Here is a 21797-nt window from a genome sequence, read left to right as displayed (position 1 = left end):
TTATGAGACAGTTCTGCTATTTTTCAAGAGGAATGTGGAGATATATGTAGTGAAGGCGGAGGCGTTAGCGTAAGCTTTATATTTAGAGGGCGGAGGACCTGGATACTTCATACTTTGTATATAGATGCCTCATGTTAAGAAGTTTCCTTCAGTCACATGTCTAATGTCCTTGATCTCATTTTCATGGTTCAGTGACTACTTGAAAAAAGTTAAGATTTTTGCAATGTTAAATTCTCTTTGATTATAATTAATAAGATAACTATATTTAGTACATGTATGTGTGTTCCTTGCAAGGTCCTCATGCCTGTCAGGAAGGTTTCACTTGACCTCAACCTCATTTCATGGATCAGTGGACAAGGTTAAGTTTTGGTGGTCAAGTCCATATCTCAGATACTATAAGCAATATGTCTAGTATATTCGGTGTATGGAAGGACTGCAAGGTTTACATGTCCAACTGTCGTCTGACCTTGACCTCATTTTCATGGTTCAGTGGTTGCAGTTCAGTTTTTGTGTTTTTATATCTATTTTTCATATACTGTATGCAATAGGTCTACTATATTTGGTGTATGGGATGATTGTAAGGTGTACATGTCTAGCTGGCAGGTGTCATCTGACCTTGACCTCATGTTCATGGTTAAAGTTGAGTTTTTGAGTTATGGTCTTTTTTTTCTATTACTATATGCAATAGCAATAGGTCTACTTTATTTGATGTATGGAAATAATTTATGAACTGTATGTCAGTCGTGCAGGTTTTATTTGATCTTGACCTCATTTTCACCGTTCATTGCTCAGTGTTAAGTTTTGTGTTTTGGTCTGGGTTTTTTAACTATAAGCAATATAATAGGTCAACTATATTTGTTGTATGGAATTGTTAGCTGTACATGTCTGTCTGGCATGGTTCATATGAGTTTAAGTGACAGTTGTAATAAAACTTTATATTTAGGACTATCAACATAATATTAATGATTAGTAAAGAAGGCGAGACATTTCAGCGTGTGCACTCTTGTCTATGTTCAGTGGACTTTGAAACTCTCATTTGGCATTAAAATTACAACAATCGTATCATAGGAAACTTTCGAATTAAGTTTCAAGTTGTTTGGACATCAACTTCATCAAAAACTACAATGACCAAAAACTTTAACCTGAAGCTGGACAGAAAACCGACAAACAGACAGACCCACAGACCAGAAAACACAATGCCTCTCTACTATTGTAGGTGGGGCATAGAAAACTGAGCATCAGGAACCCCAACAAAACAGGGATGTTCTCAGGTGCTCTGGAAGTGTAAGCAGATATGAGGCACCGTTTGTTAAAAAGAATCCATTACACTTACGAATCCATATCCAATTCACTAACTATAAAAGTTAAGTCTAGCATGAAGTCTAACTCTTACTCTCACTGTTCTGTAAACTCAAATGTAAGGTCACACCCTTGGACTAATCAACATAATTTGAAAAGCTTTGTAACTGAAACTTGGGAAGAAACATTGTAACAGAAGTCATTCAAGTGTGTAAATATTTAAGTCCACATAACCACATGCAGCAGAAAATTCATTGTACCTGCCATATGTTTATACATTATGTACTGTTCAAAGAAATAATGCAGACCGAAAAAAAATATAACTGAGGTAAACAAAGCATCATTAAAAGGAGATATATGTCTCATTGGCACTAATATCACATCTTCTTATATTAATATGTAAATGAGTGCAACCCATCAGCATAAAATTATAAAACATACACAACTTGAATAGATATCTATATACCGGTACACATATATAGTTCAAAGAAATATAGAAAGGTATAGTAAAGGATACAAATATTCTACTATTAATTAAATATTGTTAACTCAGATAATTGTATTTTTATTGCAAAAAAATCATTGTTGTTACTTCATATAAAACTGATCTACAAATTGTACCTTTAACATCAATATATTACAGACTAAAAGTACAATCAAGGCTTTCTAGTTTCAAAACTTTGTACACAAATTAAAAAACAACCTGATATATATATTGTAGTAAGATTATCTAAAATGTATTTAGAATGTCATAACTTTGCTTGAACAAACATGTGTGTTGATTCTGTTGACAAACATCAATGATCTCCTGATCCACTGCATACTGTATTCATCAGCTCATTTCTTCATCCATTTCTTTGGCTAGTTCACTAAGTTGTTTCATGACTTCTACTGGATACCTACAACTAGTCATACGGACATTCAAATAACATTGTGACAAGCAAACCAGACGATCCTCCTCAAATTTGTCATGATGGGCTTCTAAAAACTTCTTCCTTTCTCTCCATTCAGTATTACTTTCATAGGGAGTTCTGTATGTTTCCACATCAAAGGTGTCTTGCATTTTCTAAAAATAAAAATAAAAGCATTGTTAATCGATCAGCATGTAGTGTAAGGACTACATTAGCAGTCTAAGAAATGCAATGGCAAAACACAATGGCCAGGATGTAGGATCATACGTTTTCGGTACACCTGGCTGTACATATATCGAGCAATATATATTAAGATATATGTCTAAGTTAACGACGACGGACGACGACGCATGATAACAGACGCAAAGTGATCATAGCGAAATTGGAAGGACTCACTGAAAGAAAAAAAATAGACATTATAATTATTTGTACCATAGGGGCATTGGCGGATACAGGGGAGGGGGTTCCAGGGGTTGGAACCCTCCTATTTTTTTGGGCCGATCAATGCATTTGAATAGGGACATATAGTTGGACCCCCCCCCCCCCTTTTTTTGTCCTGGGTTGGGTCCCCCCTTTTTTAATGGCTGGATCCGCACCTGAGGGGCATGTGGAAGCAGGAATCACTAGGTAGAAACAGGGGAAGAGAGTGCATAAAAAAGAGATATGATTGAAAATATCGTTTCTACGAATTCATACATCAGAAATATATGATCACTGGCTTTGAGATGTTTAGAATAAAATTTAGAAGAACTCTTTTGTATAAATGCTTGGACTGATAATACTTTTATTCCAAGGTGTATGTAGTTAATGAAACATACCTTAGTCGTGTTTGTGTAATCGTGAAATTGAATAATTTTGATCTTTCAGTCTTTGTGACTTGTGCGTGCCGGCAAATCTTCTTACAGCCCTGTACGATTTGAAAATTACAACAGATGTTACATTTCCGGTTGAGAGAACGAAAGAGAAAATACACGATAGGCCTATATGTAATGATTTATACACACCTTTAGAAAGAGACAACGAGAATTTAACCTTTTGGGGTAGGTTTATTGTTTAAATTATATTGATCTTAATGTGTGCATTGTCATTCCGGCAAAAAGGTGAAATACAGAAAGGGGGGCGAAAGATACCAAAGGAACAGTCAAACTCAGTCATAAATCGAAAATAAACTGAAAACTCCATGGCATGATCTAGTCATGATCATGGCCATGGCTAAAAGGAAGATGACCTACAGACAGAAACTATATCACTATTACAAAAATGTATATCTAGTACTACTATCATACTATACTAGTAGTAGGTAAGAAGGAGCACTTCTTCTTCTTTAGTTTTCCAGTTTTCCATCTGGATAATCTGCTACATTAACTGATAACCTTCACACAAAAAACAACCTAATCTGGCAATCATACAAAGGGAGCTTCCATTTGATTTTTATGGGGAACTAGCAGGGGCGGATCCAGGATTTCCAGTTAGGGGGGGCGCAAATTTATTTTTGGTCGAGCAGAGCAAGGCGAAAAATTTTTGGAGTTATTTTTAGGTAAAATTATTGAAATATTCTTCCAAAGGGGTAAAATGTAGATATCTCGAACTATTGTGTGGTAAAATGATCGAAAAATTAAAGTTTCAAGTTGAAACCACCTTAATCCACACCTGACAACAATCTACAGATAGACGGGCGGACGGAGGGACTCAAAGAGAGACGAGACAGATCACAATTGCTCACCTGACCAATATATTTTGCAAACGAAAATTTCTACTTTTACCAGCGATTTTTAATTGTCATTTCATAATATCTGTTTTTTTACTTTTTTAATTTTTGGAGGTTGTGCCAGACTTTACTGTGTTCGCAACAAAATAACTAAAATCAGAATGAGATGCATTTACGCAGTTATCTTTATTTTCTTGGGATTCCAAGCATGTAATTCCGTACAGAATTCGGGTAAATATTTAGGTTTGCAAGTGAGAAACAAATATAGACACAGAGATTCAAATTAATAAACTAACCTTTCGCTTGAAACAGTATTTCTATATTATGAAAGAATCTCACCTGCCGATAGTTTCTTGACGGTGTCATGATTAAAATGTGAAAGTGAGTAAGGGATGTTTTGGAACTTCGATTATCAAAGAAATTTATTATAAAAACCGGAAATACAATGTAACATTAGTTTTCACTTTAACTGCTAAAAAAAAACTATTATATTTGTCATCAAACGCAGCTCCGCATTTGACACTTTCCTTTGAAATATTTTATAGAACTTTAATAAAGCGTAGGTCAGTTGATTAGTAATCACGTTGATTCTGTTAAACTGACTGTTTTATATACTTTGAATATTAAAAAAGATGTAATGGTCTCTTCTGATACTTAAATATGTTGGAGTAAACCCATGTTTTGCAAAATATTTTTTTTTTTGGGGGGGGGGGGGGGGGGGGAGGCGCCCGCCCGCCACGCCCCCGCCTTAATCCGCCCCTGACTAGGATGAAATTTGAAAAAAATAAGGCAGGATGAGCAAATTGGCCTAAAAAAGACAGGATGACCAGATGACAGTTGTTGTATAAAAAGAAGGCAGGACCGAAAAGAGTGAACAATAAAAAGGCAAGACAGATATATATATATTACAATTAAAAATATATATATATATTTTATAGCCCCCCAATGAAAATCAAATGGTAGCTCCCTAAACCGATTTTGTAGAAATCTGGTTGACATGATAGTCCTGATGATGACCTTTTTTCACAGGCCCTTGTCTCAATTTTTTTCCCCTATATACCTTAATATAACACAAGGTGCTTAACTAAATTTTTGAAAAATGACATCCAGTCCCAAAGTCCCGTTATTTTTTTAATTCTCTGTTGTCAAACCTACTTAAACTTAATATGCCGTAAATCTAAATTGATTTATCTACACAATGGTATATGACATGACTATCATTTTTGTCAGGATCATTAGTTGCAGGCCTCAGAAGTCGGTCAAGGGGATGTTTTTTTGCATTCGTCTCAATTTTTGGCAACACCCAGCCCGCAGTGATTGAATTATTATAAAAAAAAATATTAGAATAATAACTGTCAGCTTCCCTTTGACTATGATTTATTACCTTTATTGTAAATTCTTTACAGATTATGCATGCGCGTATTTACATTTACGTCAAAACGCCCGGGCGTACACTTGAATTTGGTAAAAAAAAATCATCTAATTAAAATTAAAAGAATTGCATTGTTAACAGTACATCAACCTTCTAAGTTTTTTGTCAATGGCTTGTAATTGCGAATAAAAGTGTCGAAAATTAGTAACATATCATTTCTGTTAAATTCTAAATCTACCATGAATTCTATACTCACTTTCCCCCCCCCCTTTTTAGCTCACCTGGCCCGAAGGGCCAAGTGAGCTATTCCCATCACTTTGCGTCCGGCGTCCGTCGTCGTCGTCGTCGTCCGTCGTCGTCCGTCGTCGTCCGTCGTCGTTAACTTTTACAAAAATCTTCTCCTCTGAAACTACTGGGCCAAATCAAACCAAACTTGGCCACAATCATCATTGGGGTATCTAGTTTAAAAAATGTGTGGCGTGACCCGGTCAACCAACCAAGATGGCCGCCACGGCTAAAAATAGAACATAGGGGTAAAATGCAGTTTTTGGCTTATAACTCAGAAACCAAAGCATTTAGAGCAAATCTGACATGGGGTAAAAATGTTTATCAGGTCAAGATCTATCTGCCCTGAAATTTTCAGATGAATCAGTCAATCGGTTGTTGGGTTGCTGCCCCTGAATTGGTAATTTTGAGGAAATTTTGCTGTTTTTGGTTATTATCTTGAATATTATTATAGATAGAGATAAACTGTAAACAGCAATAATGTTCAGCAAAGTAAGATCTACAAATAAGTCAACATGACCAAAATGGTCAGTTGACCCGTTTAGGAGTTATTGCCCTTTATAGTCAATTTTTAACCATTTTTCGTAAATTAAAGTAATCTTTTACAAAAATCTTCTCCTCTGAAACTACTGGGCCAAATTAATTCAAACTTGGCCACAATCATCTTTGGGGTATCTAGTTTAAAAAATGTGTGGCGTGACCTGGTCAACCAACCAAGATGGCCGCCACCGCTAAAAATAGAACATAGGGGTAAAATGCAGTTTTTGGCTTATAACTCAAAAACCAAAGCATTTTGAGGAAATCTGACATGGGATAAAAATGTTTATCAGGTCAAGATCTATCTGCCCTGAAATTTTCAGATGAATCGGTCAATCGGTTGTTGGGTTGCTGCCCCTGAATTGGTAATTTTGAGGAAATTTTGCTGTTTTTGGTTATTATCTTGAATATTATTATAGATAGAGATAAATTGTAAACAGCAATAATGTTCAGCAAAGTAAGATCTACAAATAAGTCAACATGACCAAAATGGTCAGTTGACCCCTTTAGGAGTTATTGCCCTTTATAGTCAATCTTTAACCATTTTTCATAAATCTAAGTAATCTTTTACAAAATCTCCACTGAAACTACTAGGCCACAATCATCTTTGGGGTATCTAGTTTGAAAAATGTGTCCGATGACCTGGCCATTCAACCAAGATGGCCGCCACGGCTAAAAATAGAACATAGGGGTAAAATGCAGTTTTTGGCTTATAACTATGAAACCAAAGCATCTAGAGCAAATCTGACAAGAAGTTAAATTGTTAATCAAGTCAATATCTATCTGCCCTGAATTTTTCAGATGAATTGGACAACTGGTTGTTGGGTTGCTGCCCTCCAATTGGTAATTTTTAAAGAAGTTTTGCCGTTTTTGGTTATCTTGAATACTATTATAGATAGCGATAAACTGTAAACAGCAATAATGTTCAGCAAAGTAAGATCTACAAATAAGTCAACATGACCTAAATGGTCAATTGACCCCTTAAGGAGTTATTGCCCTTTATAGTCAATTTTTAACAATTTTCATTAATTTGGTAAATTTATGTAAATTTTTACCAAATATAGTCTTCTGTTACTAATGGGCAAAGTTCATTATAGATATAATTGTAAGAAGCAAAATCGTTCAGTAAAGTAAGAACTTCAAACACATCACCATCACCAAAATACAATTTTGTCATGAATCCATTTGTGTCCTTTGTTTAATATGCACATAGACCAAGGTGAGCGACACAGGCTCTTTAGAGCCTCTAGTTTTTAAACCAATTCATTATGGGCTGAGATTCGATATTTGGTTTACCTTTTTGTTCGACCCATTGAAATTTTTGTCACGAAAGGGAGACATTTTAATCCTAAATTTCGTCGGCGGTGCCAATATTATAACTATGTACATGTAGGTTTCATTATGTAGTTAAAGTTTTAAGATGTCAATAACTTTGTCAAACCTTCGTAAAATTTTACGGTTTCTGAACAAAAACTGTTTATAGTCAAACGAGTATTCAGAGCATATTGACGAAATTATATATAATGATTAGTTTTCCCGTATTTTATGGATTAAAGGAATTTCTTTTTGCGTTTACTGTCTAAAATTAAAATTCATTACATACAAATGACATATCAATTACTTTGTTAAATCTTCTTCGAATTTAATTAAAGGGATTTAGGAGGGGGGGGGGGGGGGGGGGGGGGTAGTGCATCATTTATATATTTCTATGTTCTGTTTTTCTTTTGTTCATTCTAACCTATTTAGTAAGAAATATGCTTTAAATTATGTGTCCCTTTTGAATTTGCCACTGCACTACACAAATGAAACCATTTATCAATTTTTATTTATATCGGATTGTAAGCAAACATGGAAAAATATAAATATTTCGCGATTTATTTGTGATAAATTGGATATCGGAGGAATAACAATCACTAAATCAGCTGAAATTAGTCATGCCCCACTTATCCACTACCAGCAGTTTCTTTGGTCTCACCGAGGTTTGGGCGTACACGTAGAAATGACCTAGCTACGCCACTGTTATGTGAAATAAACCCAAATAAGTTTGTTATGAAACACATGTGTACACAACAACACTAATGTAGAGTTATAAATTGACCAAAATTTCCCACATTTATTTTTAGCCAGACGATTGACCAATGAGAAACCAGTATAAAATACATGCGGCTGGGTGTTGCCAAAAATTGAGACGAATGCATAAAAACATCCTGTTGACTGACTTCTGAGGCCTGCTACTAATGATCCCGACAACAATGATAGTCGTGTCATATACCATTGTGTAGATAAATCAATTTAGATTTACGGCATATTAAGTTTAAGTAGGTTTGACAACCGAGAAATAAAAAAAATAACGGGAATTTGGGACTGGGTGTCATTATTCAAAAATTTAGTTAAGTACCTTGTGTTATATTAAGAAATATAGGGAAAAAAAATTTGAGACAAGTGCCTGTGCCTTTTTTGCATTTTTGGGCCTGTCTCAAGTCAGAAGCCTCTGGCCTTTGTCAATCTTACATGTATATGTTTTTTAATTCCATCAAGATGATTGTGAGGGCATTCTAATGGATTGCTATCGCCTAGATTTGTGCACATAACTTTTGTTTTGGGTTTGTAACCGAGATCTATAAACATGATAAAAGTGCAGATATTAAGATGATTAACTAGTGCAAATTAACATTCCTTATCGTTTGTTTTACATACATCATTGATCATGTACATGATGTACATCTATTCAATGAATACTGATAAAAATATTTTTGTTTAAAACATAAATGTACATCTCTTCAATGAATACTGATAAAAATATTTTTGTTTAAAACATAAATGTACATCTCTTCAATGAATACTGATAAAAATATTTTTGTTTAAAACATAAATGTACATCTCTTCAATGAATACTGATAAAAAAAAAATTGTTTAAAACATAAATTAATGAAAATGTTTTGTCATTGGATATACATGTAATATATAAGTAAGTAAAAAAATCTTTGATACTATCTATGCGCACGTATGAAAATCCTGGCAAGGACTGGTTACTCTGTAATTCTTTTTGCGGGAAAATATGAATGCCTACTCATATCCCATGTATCCAATCTTTAAGAAAAATCAAATTTTTACAGAAGAGTGTCCATCATGCACTTGCACTGCACTATTATTAGAATAGTAGAATAGAATGATATAATACGACCGCAAAAATTGGAAATGGTTTGGTCGTCGTCTTCTGCACTCTGACTTTAGTACATGTATAAGTAAATAAAAATCTATGAAATTTCTTTCCCTTACTGAAAATGTTTTGTTCGTTGTCGTCGTTTGCACTCTAACTTTATTATAAGTAAATAGAAATCTATGAAATTACTTTCCCTTACTGACACTTAGACATTCAGCTTTCTTTTTTTTTTTAATACAAGTAATCAATTCATACTATCTTCTCTTCAATTTCTCAAGACTTCTTTGCTCTAATAGAATTTTTGTCTTTATTTGCAAATGTCTTTAATTACTAACCATTTAACTGTAAATTCATGGACAATGAAAATGTCATGTGTCTGTTATCTTCAAAACACTGCTCATTTACAAACCTCCAAGTTTTTGGAGGCCTTGCCCATTTACTTAAATAAAACCTTTGCCAATGAGTTTCTCTGTTGAATTAATGAGATGAAACATCAGTCAGGGGACTTACTGAAATAAGTGATTTTTAAATCACTTATTTGAGTAGCAAATTCGAGGTTTTATCACAAATTGGGATTTTGTAGTTTTTTCAAAATTTTAAACACATAGGTTTAAATAATATTTTTTAATTTGTAAAATTAAAAAATATGAACTTTTTGCTTCTTTTAAGTATCAAGGTTCATGCCTTTGATGCTATTATTTAGCTGAAAATTCCATTTTAGTTGAAAAAATGCTATAATAATGGCTTTACATAATGAACTGATACTTTCTTAAAAAATTTCACAGCAGTGGAAGTATTTTTCCTGTGAAGTTCAAGGTTTCATCTTTCAGATTATGTAATAAAATTCTACTGTTAGCGATAAAAATTTCACTGTTGGGGGGTGTTGAAATTAGTGTGGGTTATTAACAGAATGATACTTAAATAAGTGATTTTTGGGAAGGAAATTGAGGTCTGATACGTAAACAAGTGATTTTTATGTCATTATCCTAGATTCAGTACAAGGTCATCACCTGAAATGACCTGGTCATCCTAGACAACACAGATGTTGGTTCTGATAAGTTTAGAAACATAATTAGTCCCTGGATCATTAGTATTCTATATTTAAAGCTACATTAAAATTAAATCACTTCTTCTAGTGATTAATTTGTACTACTTAAACAGGTGATTATTAAAGAAAGACAACTCTAACTTCCAACCTTTATGGAAATAATGTTACTTGAATCAGTGATTTAGAAAATCACTTGTTTAAGTAAGTCCCCTGACTGAACATTGAACCCTAATAAAAAGATTATGAGCTAACTATTTAAAGACAAAAATTGTCTAAGGCATGATTTTAATTATCCCAAAACTTAAGAATTTTAAGAATTGTAAAATAAAATTACTATTACATGTACAAGTAAATTTTAATAGAAAATTAAGAGGAGATTATTTTATTTAAGCTTTCTAAGAAAATATGAGTGTGACAAATTTACTTTCATAAGTATCTTATTATTTACTCCTCCATTAGTAAATAAAAACAACTTTAAAAAGTAGTAAAGTCAATTGTTGAAGATAAACCAGTGCTTTGCTTTTGCTCCAAAGAAATCTTTCATTTTACCACGAACCATATTTCATGGGTGCCAATATTAATAAGACCGTTTTTGTTTGCATAATAAAGTATATTCAAAAGAAATTAGTCATCATAAAAGCATGATGAAAGTACTTATCATAAGTAGACCATGGTTGCGTTCATTCAAAGTTTTAATATTTTTGTTGTTGTTATTCTCGCTTTGCAAGTTTGTTTGTACATATATACATGTAACATTTTCAGATCATTAGATCTACATGAATATGTGTGGTCACCGTCATCATAAATTACAGACTAATATATTCTGTTTGTCCCCCAATTGACAATGTTCATTTTCACATGTGAATATTATCGTAGGTGGGGCATAAAAATCTTATTTTTGATACTGTAAATTCAGAAATAATTGTTGTTTTAATTATTGTGAAAAATGCGACAGGGATATAATTGCAATAATTTAAACTCTTTTGAAATATTTTATATGAATTAAATAGTTGTTTTTTTTAAATGACAAAATCACAATTATAAATGCAGGCAATAATTTTCTGAATATACAGTATAGAAATGAATATTTAAACTTTCCCGTTATATCTTACCTGTAAAATAGCGTAAATGTAGTTGGTTTTTTTTGGTGCAAATAAAACACCTTGTGGTGCAAATGAAAGATTACATTTTGTAAAAATTGTGCCCAAGTAAACACCATTTTGTAATACACATTACCACATTACCACTTTACATCAAACAGACTTCCAAGATTGAGTTGAAACATAAGTTTATTGCTAATTCACCCTAATTTATTGACAGAAAACGGAAAGCAAAAAGTAAAGTAACAAAAATACTGAACTCGGGAGGAAAATTCAAAATGGAAAGCTCTTTACATCAAATGGCAAAATCAAAAGATAAAACATATCAATTGAATGGACAACAAGTGTCATATTCCTGACTTGGTTCAGGCATTTTCTAAATGGTGGATTAAACCTGGTTTTATAGCGCTAAACCTCTCACTTGTATGACAGTCGCATCAAATTCCATTATGTTGCCAACGATGCGTAGACAAAACAGACATATTAGGTAAAATAGTCAAAATAAGGGTACAGCAGTCAACACCTTGTCTAGACTAAATTAGATAAAAGCTATGAATCATGAAGGGCAAAGCACTGACTTTACTGGACTGTTAGTAACAATAATCTATATATAGATAGCAAGCAACAGTAACAATCTACCGGTGAAGGAAATTTGGTGAGTCACAGTCGCTTTCACTTTTCTTGATTCATCGTCATTAGGAACACTCAAAACCCAAAATTATAATTGCGAACGCAATGAAAGTTTTCCACAGGGCCATCTCTATCTGCCTTCTGGGCAAGGTATTTAAACTTTTAGAAGTTCACCTGTCCCATTGAATAAATTCAATAGCTATTGTTCTCTGTGTATTTTTTTTCACTGGAACCTTGAAATTCCTTCTTAGAGAAATCTATTGCACTGTGGAAAACTTTTATTGGGTTCGCTATAACAAAAGAAATGTTAGAGAGAAGATTAATTTTTCATTATTGTATTCTGTCTTAACTTTATTTATTTAAAAATAGGCATCTGTCAATTCATAACTGTTCGAACAGAAGCTACACAAATGTATGTATGTCTAGTGTTTAGAAAAGATTATAAATTCTATTACTTTTATTTTTTAGGTACATGAAAATGTATTCTAGCTCTAAAGAAATTGATGTTGAGAGATTTAGATCTCCATTTGAAAGTAATATAGAGTGGAAAATTAGGAAAAAGTTCCTTGTTGAACATATAAACAAATTTGATGAGGATCGTTTGATATGTTTATCTCTCTGTTATGTGAATGTCAGGCAGATGGGATGCAGGTACCCCACAATGGTGATGAAACAACTGAATGAGTTGGCAAAAGACCTGGGAGAAGATGACATTTCAGATATCACAAATCTACCTAGTCGAATCAAAGGCATTGAAACTGTTAAATTTGTAAAATCAAGTGACAAAGTTAGTGAAGATAGTAGTTCAATATCAGGACCTTCACCTGCCAAAAAGATTGTACCTATGTTTGGAATGAATTTTGTAAAATCAAGTTCAGAATTTAAAAGTACAGATGTTGCAATGCATGAAGAACAATCGTTTGTATCTGGTATGAAACCATTTCCTGCTCAAAGAGCTAAAGGAACAGGACTAGGATATGGGACACCAAAATACAGTACTACTGGCATAACAGATATAGATATAAAGTTCAGAACATTGGTCCATGCTATATCAGATCTGAAGAAAAAGTTTGGAAGTGCTAAAAACAGTATTGAGATTCTTCAGATGGCTGTAGATAAAACCAAAATGTCTCTTGATACTAAATTTAGAGATGTTGTAGGTTCTCAGTATGCACATACATTTGTGTGCAGTCTGACAATAGACTTGGTAGAGATTTCAGAAGGGAAGGCAACAAATAAAAAAGCAGCTAAACATACAGCATTTGATTTAGCAGTTCAAAAATTGGAAAGTACAGATATTTGTGTTGACCAGTCTATTCCGGACAGTCCCGTACTAGTAAAAGCAAATAAAAATACTGTCCAAAGTCAATCAATTAACAGTGATAGTACGACAAAACAAACAGATACCAATGATCATTTAGACAAACAAAAAAGTGCATACTCTTTACCATGTAGCTTTGTAAGTCATAGTACACAACCAGATTCTTATCAGGCATCAAAATCTTTTTCATATGACTCTTCCAATTATGATGACTCGTATTATAATACAGAGATGTATGAATCAAACTTTAAAGCTGTTAGTAAAGGTAACAGACAAGTAGCAAATTCTTTGAATGGGGATATAACAAAATTTATTATTTTTGAAAATGTCAGTATTGATAATACAAGTAATCCATATTCAATTTTGAGACAGAGTTGTGACATCAATAAGGCATTATTGGAATTCCATTATGAATTAGATGCAAATGGTGTCAACATGCACTGCAAGGTAGACATTGAAGGGGAGACAATTGCAGAAGCTTCTGACATAGGTAAAGTCCTTGTAAAATCCCTTGTAGCACTCAAAGCTATTGAGGAACTTAGAAAAATATGCTGGACAATTAAAATTAAGCAAAGTATTGATTGCCAAAGTGATGATAGTATTTCAAGAGATTCAGTAATGGGAGAAATTCAGAAACAAATGGAAACAATATCTGATGACAATATAGGAAGCAAATTACTTCGTAAAATGGGTTGGAGTGGTGGTGGTGTTGGAGCAGAGGGAAATATTGGAAGAGAGGAACCAGTTGCAGTTTCATTGCAGCAAATTATCAAACGTGAAGGTCTTGGACTTAACTCTGGTGATGGAATGAAAGACTTCAGAAATAAAGTAAGGAAAGTTGTGGAAGATTATGCCAAATCTGAAACGCAAGACGATCTTTCATTTACATCGGACTATACAAAGGAAGAACGTGCATATATACATACAATAAGCCAGAGACTTGGATTGAAATCACAAAGTCGTGGAAAAGGAGATGATCGACATTTAACATTAAGTAGAAAGAGAACAACAAACCAGTTGTTTAACCATCTGATTAATGAAGGTGGATCAACTCATAAATATGAACTTGTTCCACCAGAAAACAGTGCATATTAAGCTAAATACCTTGGTATAAAAAAAATTAAAAGTATGATTGTGAATTGTTATATGCTTTGTTTCTATTTGTCTGTTTTTTATATAAAAATGTAGTTGCTTTTTGCTGCATTTTCCAAACTTAAGCTTATGTTGTCTCTTTGATGAGCAGACACTCATAGTATTGACTTTTAGGTTAAGGCTAAGAAATATTAAGTGGGGATTGTTACAGATATTTGTTATTACAACTTGGATGTGCGTAATTTTTACTCTAAATCTAAATAATAAAAATACTTTAAAAAAATATTTGATGTCAGGAAGGCCCCAGCTTGTTATCTTTTTGTGTTTTGTGAGTCTAAAACCCAACTAGTTATTAATTCTAATACAATTGATAGTTTGATTTTTCTAAGATTTTGATACCTGGTAAAAAAAAAGGTCAGCCTCAAAGCATTTTTCTAAAGGTTAAAAAATATTTTTTTACTGCAAATTTGACACTGGTAATAAATTTTTTAATAGCAATTATAGATTATATATTATCAATTTGCAGCAAACCTCAGGTGTAAAAATGATGATCTCAAAATTTGAGATTTTTTAACCAAAATTTAGAAAATCTATGTTTTTACTACTTTTTTTTCTCAATTTCACATCTGGGTTAGTGTGTATATCAACTTTTGTCACAATGGTCACTGTGAATCAAGTTGGTTTTATGGATTGATTTATTGTTAATTTTTAATGCCACTTTCTTTACACTACAGGGTTGATGCCACTGCTAGTTGATGTTTCGTCCCCCATGGGCCAGTAGTTATCACTTCAGTACTGACATGAATATCAATTATGTGGTCATTTTTATAAATTTCCTGTTTACAAAACTATGAATTTTTGAAAAAAATAAGGATTTTCTAATCCCAGGAATAGATTAACTTTGCCATATTTGGCACAACTTTTTGGAATTTTGAATCCTCAATGCTCTTCAACTTGGTACTTGTTTGGCTTTATAAATATTTTGATATGAGCGTCACTGATGAGTTTTGTGTAGACTAAACGCACGTCATGCGTACTAAATTATAATCCAGGTACCTTTTATAACTATCAGTACTCTTGCCTATATCATGTATATCATGGACATGATGGAGGTATAAATTTTACATTGTGAACCATAATTTTTTTTCAAAGTTTGCAAAAGATCCAACTTGTACTAGGTATTATACTTGTAATTTAATTTTTGTTGGAGTAGAGCACATAAATATATATCACAATTATTTTTCTTCAAAATTTAGTATTTATTTATGTGTTCACAAAAAAAAATTGATTTTTGACACCAATAATCAATTTGGAAAGCAATTATTATGCCGAGACATTGAAGTGCCTGTGCAAATTATCAGTTGACATTGAAATTCTAGCAGAAAAAAAGTTTCTTAAAAATTCCTAAGGTTGATTTGCAAAATATATACATGTATAAACCAGTATGTAATATGCTCAACAACTGTCTTATTATAACTGACAAATTTTAGTTTAAACAGTATTTGTCAAGAACAATTACAACAATAAAGTATTACAATGTATGTTACATGTAACTTCAACGTTGTTCTACCCATTGGCAATAAGCCATACTTTTGGAGATTATGCATTTACAAAATTTGTTGAAGGGCAACCAGGTGGACAGACTAACAAAATGAGAATAACAAATTTTAAATCCTGCATCTTCAATTATCTATTATTATACTCTTTCCATTGTTTTTTTAATGATTGAATGTTGAAAAAATGAATATGATCTATTGAAAAGAAAGTACTACTATGTAGATAAGTTTGAAAATTGCATTTTTATTCCAAATTGTTATGTTGTTGCAAGATTAATATTTGTTTTTGATGATATTAATAATAAATTAATGGTGGATTGATTAATAGAGAGTTATTAGTTGTTGTAAATATACCCAAATCAATGAAATAAGAATTAACATAATTGGCAGTTTGGGTGCATGAATTGTTAATCTTGGTTACAGTTTCATGAATATCTAGCAAGCAGACGGCATGGTGGGCAACAGACAGTTGGCACTCATACCACATCTTCCTATATCTAGTTAAAACAAAAACACAATATGTACTTCACAATTATGGTTTTCTCAAAAACTAGCTTTTAATAATTATTTTAGTAGTGTTCTTCACAGGGTATTTTAGCATCATGGTAATTGAAATATGGATGTGATTCTTAAATTTTAGAATCATAATGGTATAATGTGAAATTTCCCTGTTTATCAAAAATAACTCATTTAGTTAATTTCCCTAGAAAACATATATTTGGATGTTTTTATGTCCTATTGTCTGTTGTTGAATTGTATGATTGTTAACCAGATTTGCAGTTTCTAGATTCTAAAACTATCTGAAAGATTTAAATTGATCTTTATTCAGAATTTAATTTCAGATAGTATACGATGAATGAGCATGAATAAATATACATTAATTTTATAGTTTGGTATGATGAAGGAAAGTAATTGATCTTGCATATATAAAATAAAGAGTATGATTGTCAATCAGACAACATTGGTGGCCTTCGGCTGTTACCTACTCTGGTCAGGATGTTATGTCTTTCACATATTCCCCATTTCCATTCTCAACTTTATTAGCTATGAAAAGAGTCTAAATAAAAAGGTTTTAAGGAATCTTTATGCACCCTATGGCAACAATGAGCTGCTATAGAGCTGCTATAGATTTAAAGACCCAACAGGAAAAAATGTGAAACTTATAATATTAATCAAAAACCAACTGTCTGATTATTATCTAATGAATGAATGAAAACCACTGAATTGCAGGTTCCTGACTTGGGCAAGCACATACAGAATATGGTGGGTTACATATGTTTTGTAAGCCCTCAACCTCCCAAACCTTGGACAATTGTGTATTGAACTTTTACAGCATAACATTAGAACAAGCTACATAAATGAAGGCTAAAGTACCATCAGTATTTTTGTGCAGTTAGTGAGACAAATTGATATTGATACATTAAAAGCTAGCTAGGTCAAATTTGATTTAATGTATAAAACTAACTAGAAACTGTAAAAGTTTTTTGTCATTCACCTAGATTTATGTGCATCTTCCCCAATGGACACTCTTCAACGACCTTCAACTTTGTAGATTTGAATAAAAAAGGGGGACGAAAGATACCAGAGGGACAGTCAAACTCATAAATCGAAAATAAACTGACAACACCAGGGCTAAAAATGAAAAAGACAAACAGACAAACAATACTACACATGACACAACATAGAAAATTTAACAATAAGCAACACAAACCTCACCAAAAACTAGGGGTGATCTCAGGTGCTCCGGAAGGGTAAGCAGATCCTGCTCCACATGTGGCACACAACGTGTTGCTTATGTGATAAGAAATCCGGTAAATAGTCTAATTTGGTTGGTCACATTCATAAAAGGGAAGGAGATTGTAGTTACGACATTGTAGCAACATATTCGATATCATTTGTGAAATGGTTATTCCATAACGGCCAACCAAGTCATGATGGGCGTCCGTTAAATTTACGAAGGGCTGATTTCAACTTTAACATTTGGAACTCTTGGTTTAAAAGCTTCCTTGTGAGCAGCAACTCTCCATCTAGAAAATCGTGATAGGAAATATTGTATCAATTGGGATATAACTACCCTGTATGCAGGTGCTGCTGGAATGTTGCTACTTAGAAATGGAAAGTTCACAATTGGAAAGCTGAAATCATCTCTTTTGTCGTAAAGTATTGTTTTCAACAGACCAAGTCCCTCATTGTCAATTTCTAGATGTAAGTCCAGATATGAGGCCGACTTAACTGTATCTGTAGTATCCTTTATCTCTAGTTCGATGGGATAGATGAGTTCAACATAGTCACCAAATTTTGAATTATTTAGTGAAAGAACATCTATATAGCAGAAAGTAGAGTTAAAGGGTTTTGCCTACTTCTTGTGCTTCTTTCTAAGAAGTTCCTGTATGAAGTCAGCCTCATAATAATAAAGAAACAAGTCGGCAAGAAGAGGGGCACACTTTTTACCCATTGGAATGATGAAATCAAGCATCGTGATAATGTCAGTTTCAGAGATTTCTTTGTTTGAATCAGAGTGATCATTTATTAAGAAGAATTTATCCCTCCCTAAGACAAGATACTTGTATCTACGTTGGCCCTTTTTTTTATGAAACAAAGCAATACCAACTTTTTCAATTTGTCTTTTAGTTTGGAATGTTGAATACTTGTGTGAAGTGTAGAAAAGTCAAATATTTTAATACTACATGTATTACACGATAAAAGAGAGTTAGATTGTATGTAACGGTACTCTAAAAGATCTTTGGAATTTTTAAGTATCCACATCTGATTCACGCCACCTCTAGAATAGGCAGTTTCACAATAACTTTGAAGCCCGTCTATGATTGCTGATCAAATAGATTAGAAAGAGGTTTTGTGGAGCACTTGGAAGACCCAGCAATATACCGATATGTAGTTTAGATATCCAATACAGTGATGGAAGATCCAGTTCTTCATCTTTGGTTGAAATTCCAAAGGAACATAGAACAGACCTATGATTATCCAGGATTTCCTCTTTGGTAAGTGTCGTGAGGGTATATGTTGAGTTTCCAAGTGTCAGTACCTAATTCGGTTATCAAGCAGTTAATGTAATGAGTTTTACACACAAAAACGATGTTGTTTGGGGCTTTAATTACTTATCTGCGGGGACAATAACATATTTGTCATGGAGTTAGGATAAGTGTTTTGCAACATTTGGGTCTTTAAAGATTGACCTTAGACTAAGCATGGGCATTATAGACCCATTCAGTTTCTTAATTCTGATTTGTATCGACGACCTCACTGCCTTAATCCATTCTGAAAGAGTGTCTTCGTCTTCCCTAGATAGCGCTTAGCCCATTATCGACATCCAAGGTGCATTATGTTGATATAATGAACATGAATGCAGTTGGATCTGTCTGTATCTGTATGTATACGTTGAAGATACCAATTCTGGCTTTTACTCAACGGGAGAGAGAGACACCTATTGGCGGTGTTGGAGAGCAGCCTTGAAGCTCTCAACTGTATCTGCGCATACAATACGATCCTCTAGTTGGTTCCAATGTAGTACACTCTTGACGAAGAAAGAGTTCTTATATGGATCGGTGTTGCTTGGAATAGTATCTAGTGCCTTAGAATTGTTCTTCACTGAATTTGTCACTATATTGGCACATACAAAATTGTCAAATGTTTTAGGTTTGATTTTCCTCTTAGGTTTTCTTTTAACAAGAAAATCGTCGGGATTAATAGCTGGGACCAACCCCTCAACCACTTTGTACAGAAATACTAGCCGTTGACTTGTTCTTCTCGTTTGTAGGTTGTCTAGTTCTAACTCGGCTAGCATTTTGGTGACCGACCCCTCTTCTCTAGACCTATAGTCGCCTGTGATGAATCTAGCTGCTCTGCGTTGTATTCTTTCCAATTGATTTATATCATGTTGTGTATATGGGTCCCATATTATGGCACCATATTCCATAGTTGATCGTACTAATGATATATATGCGGTCTTTTTGCAATCTTTTGGGCAGAAGCGTAGATTTCTTCTTAGAAAGCCGAGTGTCGAATTGGCTTTCTTGGCAACATTTGAGATGTGCGTGGTCCATTTTAGGTCTTCTGATATTTGTAAGCCTAGATATGGGTTGTGTTGGACTTGTTGTAGTACATGTCCGTCTAGGCTGTACATCTTCTGGCTTTTATTCTTAATGCTAAGTATATAGCACTTCTTTGCATTGAAGCGCATGCCCCAGTTTGTGGCCCATACTTCTAGGTTTTGGAGGTCTCGTTGTAGGAGTGTGTGGTCATGTTGACTATTTATGTTCCTGTACAGGAGGCAGTCATCTGCGAAAAGTCTGACAGATGATTGTACTGAATCTGGAAGGTCGTTAATGTGGCAGAGGAAGAGAAGGGGTCCTAGTACTGTACCTTGTGGTACACCGGAGTCAACTGAAGCTTCTTCTGATTCCTCCCCATCTACGACAGCTTTCATTTTCCTTTGGGTTAGGAACATCTCCAACCATTTGTTTATTGGTCCTCTTATACCGTATTCGTTCATTTTGTGCAGTAGTTTGTTGTGCGGCACAGTGTCAAATGCTTTGGAGAAGTCCAGTATAGCTACATCAATTTGTTTGCCTGCGTCAAAGGCTTTCATGAAGTCGTGTAGTGTGACTAGCAGTTGGGTTTCACAGGAATAGCCTGACCTGAAGCCATGGTTTAGTGATGTAAGTACTCTGTGCTTCTCTAGATGTTTAAGTATATGCATACAGATTATATGTTCCAGTAGCTTGCATGGTACAGATGTTAAGGATACTGGTCTGTAGTTTTCTGGTGCATGTTTGTCTCCCTTTTTGAAGACACTTGATATGTTTGCATTTAGCCAGTCTCTTGGTAATGTACCAGTGTTGATGGATTTTTGGAATATCATTGTAAGTCCAGGTGCTAGTTGTTTTGAGCATTCTTTCAATATACGGTTTGGTATGCCGTCTGGTCCTGATGCCTTGGATGTATTCAGTTTTTTCAGCAGCTTTTCGACTCCATCTGTATTTATGTATAAAGGAGGTATTGTGCTTTTTATGTGCTTTGATGTCGTTGGCAGAGTTTTGTCTTTATTTCTTGTAAATACTGAGCTGAATTGTTTGATCAGTAATTCTGCTTTCCCTTTGCTGTCATTGATTAGGTGGCCGTTGCTTTTAAGGGGTGCTATTCCTATGTTGTCCTGTTTCCTTGATTTTACATATTTCCAAAATGGTTTTGAGTTGTTGTTTTCTAGCCCTTCTAGGATTGTGGTATTAATGTAGTTATACTCAGCTTTCCTGATTTGCCGCTTACATTCTTTTTGGAAGTGCCTGTAGTTGGTCCAGTTGTTGGTTTTCTTTGCCTGTTGGTATAGCCTTGTTTTCTTTTTAAACATTTTCCTGATTTTATGATTGATCCAGGGTAGACTGGTTTTAGATCGGATGAGTTTTGATGGTATATGATTGTCAAGGTTAGAATAAAGGTCTGTCTTGAACTTGTCCCATAATTCCTGTACTGTGGCACCTGAATGATACATTTCAATGATGTTGGTTGAAAGGATAGTCAGGTCTTTGTGTAGATCTTCCCATTTTGCTTTGGAGTATATGTAGCATTTGCGTGGCTTCTTACTCTGATAATGTGGTTTTGTGTCGCAGTCTGTTACAATCATATCGTGGTCAGATATTCCTGGAGCATTAGAGGATGTTTTGATGAGTGACGGGTTTGAAGTCAGCACTATGTCCAGTAAGTTATTGCCTCTTGTTGGTGTTTCATGTATCTGTGTTAGTGAGTGTGATATGATAACTT

At 33.9% G+C, this 21797-nt stretch overlaps 1 protein-coding gene and 1 long non-coding RNA gene across 2 annotated transcripts; one reads left to right on the top strand and one right to left on the bottom strand.

Moving 5' to 3' along the window:
- Nucleotides 1-1848: 1848 nt before the first annotated feature.
- Nucleotides 1849-3151, bottom strand: LOC134708070 (uncharacterized). The gene is made up of 2 exons (XR_010105799.1): nt 3029-3151; nt 1849-2365 (listed from the first exon to the last, which is right to left on the bottom strand). It is a non-coding gene; the product is annotated as an uncharacterized LOC134708070 (long non-coding RNA).
- LOC134708067 (uncharacterized) lies at nt 3150-16353 on the top strand. Its single transcript, XM_063568368.1, has 2 exons — nt 3150-3250; nt 12522-16353. Exon 2 carries the CDS (start codon nt 12526-12528, stop codon nt 14467-14469), a length of 1944 nt encoding a protein of 647 aa, XP_063424438.1. The 5' UTR covers nt 3150-3250; nt 12522-12525; the 3' UTR covers nt 14470-16353.
- Nucleotides 16354-21797: the final 5444 nt, after the last annotated feature.

Source organism: Mytilus trossulus, chromosome 2 (assembly GCF_036588685.1).
Source record: "Mytilus trossulus isolate FHL-02 chromosome 2, PNRI_Mtr1.1.1.hap1, whole genome shotgun sequence".
NCBI lineage: Eukaryota > Metazoa > Mollusca > Bivalvia > Mytilida > Mytilidae > Mytilus > Mytilus trossulus.
Note: the sequence above shows the minus strand (reverse complement) of the source record. Positions and strands in the feature narration are given on the sequence as shown.